At 42.4% G+C, this 10,295-nt stretch overlaps 1 protein-coding gene across 2 annotated transcripts in view; it reads left to right on the top strand.

Moving 5' to 3' along the window:
* Nucleotides 1–8,605, top strand: part of LOC135109328 (ribosomal oxygenase 1-like) — a 13,402-nt gene extending 4,797 nt beyond the window's left edge. For both annotated transcript variants that reach the window (XM_064020688.1, XM_064020687.1), the window contains exons 2-11: nt 213–642; nt 1,006–1,111; nt 1,604–1,703; nt 2,201–2,421; nt 3,023–3,130; nt 3,588–3,939; nt 4,384–4,492; nt 5,123–5,246; nt 6,701–6,887; nt 8,141–8,605. In XM_064020688.1, coding sequence (XP_063876758.1) covers nt 396–642; nt 1,006–1,111; nt 1,604–1,703; nt 2,201–2,421; nt 3,023–3,130; nt 3,588–3,939; nt 4,384–4,492; nt 5,123–5,246; nt 6,701–6,887; nt 8,141–8,218 — 1,632 coding nt within the window. In that variant the 5' untranslated portion in view covers nt 213–395 and the 3' untranslated portion in view covers nt 8,219–8,605. The remainder of the gene's footprint in view (nt 1–212; nt 643–1,005; nt 1,112–1,603; nt 1,704–2,200; nt 2,422–3,022; nt 3,131–3,587; nt 3,940–4,383; nt 4,493–5,122; nt 5,247–6,700; nt 6,888–8,140) is intronic.
* Nucleotides 8,606–10,295: the final 1,690 nt, after the last annotated feature.

Here is a 10,295-nt window from a genome sequence, read left to right as displayed (position 1 = left end):
GAATGAAAAACTGAGTGAAATTTGGCCTTGGGGGAAAAGTCTACGGAAAAGTAATTATTTTTCGGAAAATCTTGGACTGGGGAGCAAATATGACCAAAATATGAACTTCCAAACCTAACTTAAACTAATGGGAGCCTCTTTTGCCCAAATAATCCACCCTCCCAGTTTGATATTTTTTTATGTTGTTGACCACTTTCTCTATAAACCTCCAGGAGGAGGCACAAGGCATTGGAAAGGATAAAGTAAAGAAGAAGATCAATGACAAAGGTAAGAAGCCTGCCGTGAGTGCTTCTCAGGTGGCAGAGCCAAGTAGCACATCTGAGGTTCAGATAATCAAGAATGGAGCAGCAGGTTCCAAGACAGAGGCAGATGCATCTAGCAAGAGGAAGCAAGGCATGGAACCTCCACTCGTACCCCAGAAGAAAGTAAAGAAATTAAAACAGAAAAAGAGCCCAGGGACGCCTTTCATTGTGAAGGATATAGAGCCTGATCAGAGTGATAGAGATAAGACGTCAGACAGCCAAAGAGGTGGTGGTAGTGGTGACCATGAGGGAAGTGATGAGTGTGAGAGTGTTGACGAGGGCTTCTCTCTGAGGCTCAGCGACTCTTATGACAGTTCCGGGACACTCAAACTGGACAGTGGTAAGCCTTTGTCTTTTTTTTGTCCTTTGTTGTTGTGTTCAATTTTTTTTGCTCATGTTTCTTTCTTCAGACACAGTATTACATTTTATATTGCTTTTTTTGTACTTAAGCTTCAACTTTTTTAATTTTAAATTTGCATTCTATTGAGTTCTTTGTTTTTTTGTTTTTTTTGTGCCAGTATTAATGAATATCATCATACATAAATTAGTCTTGGCAAGCAAGCATAGCATCTGTTATTGGTGGTTTGAAATATTCACTTTTCATGCAGAGATATTTGATGCACTTCAGAACTGCATGCCTGTCATCAAAGCACACAGTCTTGCAGCTTTTTCTTGAGAGACAATCTGTTGCTCTGTTCCGCAGTGTCCGGGGAGTCTATCAGGGCTGCTGGAGTGCTGGACAGCCGGGAGGAGGGACGCAAGGTGTTCCAGTGGATGATTGCCCCACATTCAGAGGCATCATTTTTCAGGTGCTACATTTTGACTGCCTCTTGGCTAGTGGAGACCTTCATGTGATGTAGGATATCATCTCCTTCTATGGAGATCTAGAGCAGCATTGCATTGGCTGTAATATTGGTTTGCTGTTGGCTACCATCTTTACTTTATCTCAATACCTTCTTGCTGACTGACCTGGGAAATTAATTAGACTGAATTTCAAAGATTTGTCATTTTGATACATTCTTTCTGTACATTCTACATGCTCCTCAAGGGCAGTGCTAGGATGTAGACCCCACATACCCTTGTCTGTTTTTCATGTTCTCCAAATAGTGGTGGGATTCACAGGGGAAGCGTCAGTTTGCTTCCTAGTGGTAATTGTGTTTCTGGAACTGAACTTAGCTTAACTATGGATATATTCAGTAATGGGGAGCATTCAGGGCTGCCTGGGTGGTGCAGTAGTTTTGTGTGTCTCCTGGCTGTGGCAAAGTATCCTGTCGCATCTCCTGACATCTTCCTCTTTGCAGAGACTATTGGGAGAAGAAACCTCTGTACCTGAAGCGAAATACTCCAGACTATTACAAAAACCTCTTCTCCACATCCATTCTTGACAAAATTCTTCATGAAGTAAGTGTGTGTGTGTTTGTGAATGTGTGTGTGTAGGTGTCTTGTCTCTTCAAAGGGAAGTTACCCTGATATAGAGCTAAGTATATTATATAAGAGCTTTTTTCTCCTATATGAAAACCACCATTTTGATATTGTACTTGTATTTTTTGCCAAATAATTTTGATGTTAAATACTTAATGCAATCCACTCCACAGCCTTGAGTCTGTTGTGTCTTGCATTTTATTGTTGATATTGATATGTTTGGCATTGTTTACCTGACAGTGATGTAAACAATAAAAAGACTTCTTGTCCACCATTCTCTGTGCACCAGCTAAATTTATCACTGATTCTGATGAGAGAAAACTTATTTAATTAAAAATCTGGACGTCTTTGTCACCATTCTTAGTCCAGCAGCTAAATTTATCTCTCATTCTAACAGAAGATTCACTACACCAAAAATATGGATGACTCCTCTTCATTCACAGTTCAGCAGCTAAATTTATCACTTATTCTTACAGGAGAAGATTCACTACACCAAGAATCTGGACGTCACCTCGTACAGTGAGGGCAAGAGGCAGACACACAACCTGGTGGGTCAGGCACACCCATCCGTGGTGTGGGACTACTACAACAACGGGTGCAGCCTGCGCCTCCTCAACCCCCAAACTTTCCACCGCCCAGTGTGGAAGCTCCTCTACAACCTTCAGGAGCATTTCAATTCATTTTGTGGGGCCAATGTGTAAGTGTGAGTGTAAAAGAAAGTGGATGAGGAGAAGGAGGAGGAGCAGATGAAGTTCTTGGTCAGATATTCATAACTAAACTTCTTATGTGTACATGTGAGAACTGAACACATTTTATTGTGATGGAGAATGTTACGCCAGCTGTTCTGTGCCAAAGCTATGATGGTCCACAAGACTGTCCCTTTCAGTTGTGGGCTGACAGAGCTGAGTGTGAGTGTGTGGTGCTTTGTCTGGGCCAGGTGTATAGGCAGATAGATACATAATGTTATGTATCTAGTGTTTCAATTATCTCCATTTTACAGCAATATTTAATAATTTCCTCTATATGACCTTTAATGTTTTATCCACCTAATGCTCCCTTAATGTTTTTATCAGTTTTAGAATGCCATCCTGAGTTAATGCAAAACTACATCAGAAGACTTATGCTGTAAATCTTCATTGCTTCCTGTAATTGGCTATATACTGTAGTAAGGTATATAATATGTGGGAGGAGTCAGACAGATAATTGTGAGTTTGTTTGATGTTGCATTATTGGGTGTCCTCTTCCCCGGTGGTAAGGTATAATGACATGCAGATAATATTTCATCTCTGCTCTGCCAGGTACCTCACTCCACCAGGCACCCAGGGATTTGCTCCTCACTGGGATGACATAGAGGCTTTCCTTCTTCAACTTGAAGGCAGAAAACACTGGAAGGTCTATAAACCCAGGTAATGTGCTTCATTTTCTTAGACCGCTCTTGTTTACACTGCCATACCTCTTTGCAATGTTAACTGCCAGCACTGTGAAGACTGTTCTGTCAATAAACCTAATGTGTGTTCACTTTGTTGGGAGACATAACAGGTTTTATTTTCAATTAGTTAGATGTATCAATTTGCTGTAATACTTTACATATGATTGAATATATTTTCTGTGTTGTCTGGGATGGTGATGTTGGAGTGAATATGCTGCAACTAACACCTGTCTTTGAAGTTTTGAGTCTGCTTTTACAAACACGCAGGGAGTCTGGTGTTCTATTCTTCCTACCCATCTACAGAGTGGCTGCCCATGCTTGTCTGTTAGCAGGAGAGTCTGACATGATGGATATAAGACATCAGTAAAGTAGAATTTGAAGCAGCACAGAGTTGTACTGTACACTTGGAGACTCATCTGTGTCTGTTCCCTTAGATCGGAGGAGGAGGAACTGCCAGAGTTTTCAAGTGAAAACCTCAGCCAGGATGAAATAGGGGAGCCAGTCCTTGACATCACCCTGGAGGCTGGGGACCTCCTCTACTTCCCCCGAGGGTACATCCATCAGGCTGTCACTGATGAGGATGTGCACTCCATCCATATCACCGTGTCCACCTACCAGAGAAATTCCTGGGGCCAGTACCTGCAGAAGCTCCTCCCCAGGGCAGTAGACTTAGCCATGGCAGAGGACTTGGAGTTCCGGAAAGGCTTGCCGTTGGACCACTTGAGGGTGATGGGTGTGGTGAACAGCGACATGGAGACTCCTGGCCGCTCAGCCTTCCTCAGCAAGGTGTGTTTGCTGCTTCCTTCAGCCCATGCAATAGTGTCTCACTTCACATATTGAGTGATGGTAAGCTAAGACATGTCCCTTATCCAGTCATAGAGGGAAATGAAACTGGTGAGTTCTTTGAATGCGTCGACAGAATTTTTCCTGGTTATTTTTCTTGTTTTTTTCTGCTTTCTGTAGCCATTGTAATGGTGTATCACTTCTGACTGATGGTAAGTTAGAATATACCCCACTTCTAGTCACAGGTTAGCCTAAATGGTGAGATATTTGAATGTGTAGACAAATTTTTTCATGTTTGGGAGATGTGACTTGTGCAGGAGGCAGTGCAAGGACTTGTATAATGGTGAGTTATAGGCAGATGAAAATACTTCACGTAAACATTGCATTTTTAACACTCATTGACTGTCTTAAAGTGTGTGAAAGGTAACCCACATGATGTAATCCCAGGTGAAGGAGCTGATGGAGCGGCTGCTGCTATATGCTCCCTTCGATGCTGCAGCAGACCAGTTTGGTGCAAACTTGATGCATGATGCCCTGCCTCCCTTGCTGGGCCCAGGTCAGTGCCTACACATCCCTCCTACCTTCATGTAGGTTTGCCCGACTTTACTGAGCCATATGTGAGAGGAGCAGAGGTGCCGTCTTTATTTAAATGTTTTTATATATTATTTTAACATCACTTTCCACCTGGAGTCAGTGGGACGAAGTGTGTGAATGATGTGTTTGTGAGTGTGTGGTGCTTTGTCTGGGCCACTATGTGGGAGATTGCCAGCCTGGTATATAGATCAATTAATTATTTGACCTGTTACTGTCATTTTAAGGTTTCGTCTACTGTACTCAGCATTTCCAGAATCTTGATCCTGTATTCTGTTTGACATAGAGAAATTAATGGGATTGATAATGAAGGACCATTATTACCATTTCCTTGAATTTTAAAGTTGTAAATTTCAAAGGGTGAAAAATATGGATAGATATATGTTATTGTAAGCAGCTGTTCATTTTGGGTATTAATTTCCTTTCACCTTTCTACTCTGAGTCTCTTACTGTACATTTTATGGAGAGATATAACATTAACAACAGTAATGATAATGTAAAGGTTCATTCCCCTTCTCATCATCTTGACTGTTCCATTATTATCATTACCAGTAGTTTTGCATCACCATAACACAACTACTTCCTCCCATTACAGAGGACAAGATGTGCAGCGTGCACAGCGGGGGAGAGCGGTGGTGCAAAAAGAAGCAGAAGGTCATCAATCGTGTTGAGTTGGATCCAGACACATACATTCGCCTAATCCGGGGGAATGTGATCAGGTGAGGATGTTCTCTTCTGCTCATGACCTGCTCCTGTGTTGGCTGTGTGACTGGTTTGAGAATAGAGATTGAAGAGATTGAATGCTGTTTTTTTTTTTTTTTTTTTTTTTTTTTTTTTTTTTTTTTTTTTTCATTGTCAGGGATACAAGGTTTTTGAGTTTTCTACTAATTATTTATGTACCTTTAGGTGTGACTGTGTTAAGGTGGTCCATGAGGTTATCCCTTTCCACTGGGGGACTGGTGGGGCTAAGAGTGTGAATGATGTGTGTGTGTGAAAGTGTGGTACTTCGTGTAGGATTGGCAGCCAGGTATGTAGGTATGTATCTGAGTGTAGCTGAGATTTGCTTTATAGTGGATCAGCTAAGGAATAAAAATACAGAGCAGAGTGTTCCCAGTCCCCTTACTTTGTTCCATTCAGTCACTTCATAGATGAGGAATACAGTGGCAGTTTTCTTCCCATCCGTAAGCAGAATAAGTGGAACATGACTAGGTAGCATATGTATGTAATAGATAATAGCTGGTAGAGGGTGTCAGAATTCAAAGTAGTTGGAAGGAGACCAGTGGGAATATCAAAGAATACCAGGGAACAGTGTGAGGAAGATGGCATGATAAAGATGAACAGCAGAGAAGATAATGTGTATGTTTGCTAAAAATTTGAGACTCGTAAGCTATCTGACATGATGAAATGATATATCTATCACACACGGGCTGGCCCAGACAAAGCACCACACACACACACACACACACACACACACACACACACACACACACACACACACACACACACACACACATCATTCACATTCTTAGCCCCATCAGCCCCTGGTGGAAAGGGTTACCCACCAGTTAAAGAATCTTGCTCATGATGTTAAAAGACTGGGTGAATATTTAACTCCATAATTTAACTACCAGAATGGTGGTAGAAGAGGTGGTAGAAGTAGCCATTAGAGAACCTTTTACATGGATCTTGAAAGACTACGAATGAATAATGTACAACTGGGAAAACTCTAACCTGGTATAAGAAATGCATGCAAAAAATAGAAAGCTGATGAACTATGTTGGTAACAGAGAAAAGTGTCAATCCTCAGGTAAAAAATAACTGAAACACAGTCTTACATTTTTATCACTCAGGCTTATACCAGATAAGAAATTTTTCAGTAGTACAAATAACATCCTTTCAGTGCCCTTAACTCTTAGTATATGGCCAACAAAGATCAGCTGGGCATCTAAAGGAATTGTTTATTTGGAAGAGTGGAGGGAATAAGAACAAGAGGAAGATAGAGAGAAGATAGTTAAGTTTATGGACACACTGCTGGAATGAGTGAGAGGTGGACAAAGAGCTGTGAACCTGGTCAGACTGGCAGATGATCACCAACATCACTTGACTAACAACCCAGTAAAGTAAACAAATGACACCAAGATAGTATCCATTTAACTCCTTACTCCCCAATCAGAATGGTGGCAGAGGAGGACGGCGTCAAGATCTTCCACTGCCTGGAGAACACCCGAGAGTACCACCAGGAGGATCCACAGTTCTTTGAGATGTCACACGAGCATGCACCAGCTGTGGAGGCACTCATTCACACCTACCCCAAGTACATCACAGTGGAGACTCTGCCAGTGGAGGGCGATGATGAAAAGGTAAGGCTGGGGTTGGGGTTACTAGTGAATGGGAATGTTTGGAATGAAGCTGGGTGATGATGAGATGAGGCTAGGGCTAGTGTAACTGGTGAATGGGAATGATAACTGGCTGGAGAGGGATGGTAATAATAAGGGGGAGGTTGTGGCTGGGGTCTAATTGGTGGGAATGGGGCTGGATGGTGATTGTGTGAGACTGATGGATGGGAATGGGGGCTGGGCAAAGCTGGTACTCATAAGATTATAGTGTATGTGTCTTTGATTTCACACTCCAGTACACACACACACACACACACACACACACACACACACACACACACACACACACACACACACACACACACACACACACACACACACACACACACACACACACACGTTACAGCACAGATAAATTTAGTATGAGAGTGACTGTAGTCGTAGCCAGATGGTGGAAAACTCGGAAGATTCAAGAGCGTGGGCACGAGAGCAGGTTAAGTCATTGCGCACATAAACGCAGCATCCAGCTTTGGATTGAAAATGAGGATAGAGAAAGTAGGAGGGAACAGAAAAGGGGCTACTGTCAGTTGCCTCAGACACCTGAGTTTCAGTGAGGAAAAGAAGATGAGGTTTAGAAGAGGAGAGGTGGTGTTCTACAGATTGAAAATTAGATCTTAGACCACGAATGTTGCAGAAGTTAATGAAGAAAAAGTTGAGTGGGGTGTCAAGACACTTAGGGTCGTCGACAGAAAGGCAGTCCGACCTGGGGACATTTATGGTCCCCTCCTCAGATGGGGACTCTGAGGCTGGTGTAGGAGTCGCCATGATGATTTTAAAATTTTTTGAGTGAAGGGTTTGTGTGTTATTAGGTGCTTGTAGTTTTGTGTGGAGGAAGAGAGTTGTCTTTAGAGGGCAGGCTGTGACTGCCCCCTTGTGTTGTGAGACACAAAAGGAAACGTTCAGTGAGGTCACAGCTGGGTTTAATGATAAGTTCACAGCACCCCCTGAACAGTGCTTTAGACCTCACTGGGAGTAATTATTGTTTCGGTAGGTGTCTACTGCCTCCTCCTGTATTAGATTTACTTTGTGTGTGTGTGTGTGTGTGTGTATTCCTATAGATGACCATGGGCTGTGGCTTGTATGAGAGAGGACTGGTAGTGTTAGCAACACATTCCTCAGAGAAGCCTCAGAAATCTCTTAGTAAAGTCAAACCTTGTGTCTTTTGAATGCCTTGTTTTGCAAGTAGATTTACTTTGTGTGTGTGTATATTCTTGTAGATGACTGTGGCTCGTGGCTTGTGGGAAAGAGGATTGGTGGTGGCAGCACATCCCTTAGAGAACCGTGATGATGACTGATCCAAGGAGCAAGTCCACTCTCATTCTAATCTGTACCTTCCCTCCCTTTCCTGTTAGCAAGTGACAATAGAAGTACAGGTTTTCTAAGGTAATTCTCTTCTTCACATTCATTGCCATATGTACAACCTTGCAGTGTTGACAGTTTGTAACAGTTTTCACAAATGGATACCTTATTTTATTATTCTTTTTATAGTCATGAAAGCCACATTCTACAGTACAGATAAAGCATTCATTGTTTTCTGAATTATTAGCCAGGTTTTTTATATTAGCAGCATTTTTTACACCCCAAACTCGGTCTGTATCCATTACCATGTTTCTGATAGATTGTATTTCCATTACTAAACTCAATATCTTATTTGGTAATTAATAAAAATTAACTTAACGTCACATTAGTTTCCATGTTAACCTGGGACTGTATGTGTTCTCAGTTATTTTGTTGCCTGATCTCAACAACTTTTCATAGTGGAAGTTTTTGGAGTTGTAGAGTTTTCAAAAGGTTTGTCTTGATTCTGGTGATAGCTGAATAAGAATCCTGCTCCATCAGTCGCAAGAAAAGAACAAACAAGTAACCGTGAGGATGTGAGTTTTTGGAGTTGTGGAGTTTTCAAGGATTTGTCTTAATGCTAATGGTGATTTTATAAGAATGCTGTTCCACCTCTCTCATAAAAAGCACCGATGATAGTAAAAGTCATTGCAATGGTAGAGTTTGAAGGGTTTGTCTTGATTCTGGTGATAGTTTAATAAGAAAATGTTCCATCACTTGGAATAAAAGAAAATCAGACATGGGATTTAAGATAACCACCACTGAGGCCTTTAGAAGCAGGCCTTATGAGAGCCCACAGCATTCGACCCGTTCACTGCCACGATCATCCCTGGCCAGCATTCAAAGCAGTTTAAAAATGGTTTGTGTGGACACAGATAAGAAATAGTAAAACCTTAAGCTCAACCTTCCTTGGCTACAGAACTATTTTAGAGACTAGTATGTAATTAAGTATCTAAAAAGTTCATGATCATGGAAAATTTGTTCAATAGTGCGCGCTTGAAGTGGTGCGTCAGGCTGCGGCGGCGGCGAAGCTTCCTCACCACGGGGGTCACTGGCGGACACACAGACCACAAGGGGGGATCAGGCATTCCGGAAATAGCTCAAAAATTGGTAATCGTTAGTGTGGCCATGCTCTTGACCGATGCCTGCTTACTGTTCTGCTGTTCTCCTCTGTACTATACACTTCCCTCCCTCAAACGTAAAATAAAGGTAAGGGCAAATGTAGAGAGAGAGAGAGAGAGAGAGAGAGAGAGAGAGAGAGAGAGAGAGAGAGATTTGCATCATCCCTGCTATAAAATTCTCTTTCCTTCAAATACTTTCAAACTGTATATATGTGGTTAAAAGTGAGGGCGAGTCTGAAAAGAAGCCACAATTTAGCTATATACTCTTGACAGCAGTATTAACTTATCCTTTCGTCTCAGCTTTCCACTCCCTAAAACTCCTTCGCTCAGACGTTATTCCGCACGTTTCTGAGGTACTTGGAGGACGTAAAGGGAACTAAAAAAAAGTGTTATGAATGCATGTAATATATAGTGTGACTGGTGTTCATCTCAGCCTCTCCCTCTCTCCCACACTTGACTCCGTTCTCCCGCCCTCAAACATTCCCAGACGTCATTGTGTACATATTTGAGATACCTGCGATGCGTAAAGACAATTAAAGGCTAGAAGGGCAAGACCCGGCCCGTACTTTCCCCACCCACATCACAGTAATCATATTGACAAGCTCCACTGCCAATGAACGCCGCTGATCTGCACTAGTGACGTCACGCCTCGCATCCTCGCAGCCTGATTGGCCTACGCGAGCTAGGCGTCCGCGGCGTGTGTGTGACGTAGCGCCATGACTCACAGTTCCACTAGCCCAGTGACGTCATGACCAGTATCGTAACTTATCTCTCTATCTGCAGGGAGGCGCGCGGCATGAATATTTGACGAAGTAAGGTGTAGAGTAAACCTAAGGGTGCCATGATAGTACTCCGTGGAATTTTACGTGTAAACAGTGTGTAGTGAACTTCAGGCGTCGAGTGGGAGCGCTGT

This window comes from Scylla paramamosain, chromosome 18 (assembly GCF_035594125.1).
Source record: "Scylla paramamosain isolate STU-SP2022 chromosome 18, ASM3559412v1, whole genome shotgun sequence".
Lineage (NCBI taxonomy): Eukaryota > Metazoa > Arthropoda > Malacostraca > Decapoda > Portunidae > Scylla > Scylla paramamosain.
Note: the sequence above shows the minus strand (reverse complement) of the source record. Positions and strands in the feature narration are given on the sequence as shown.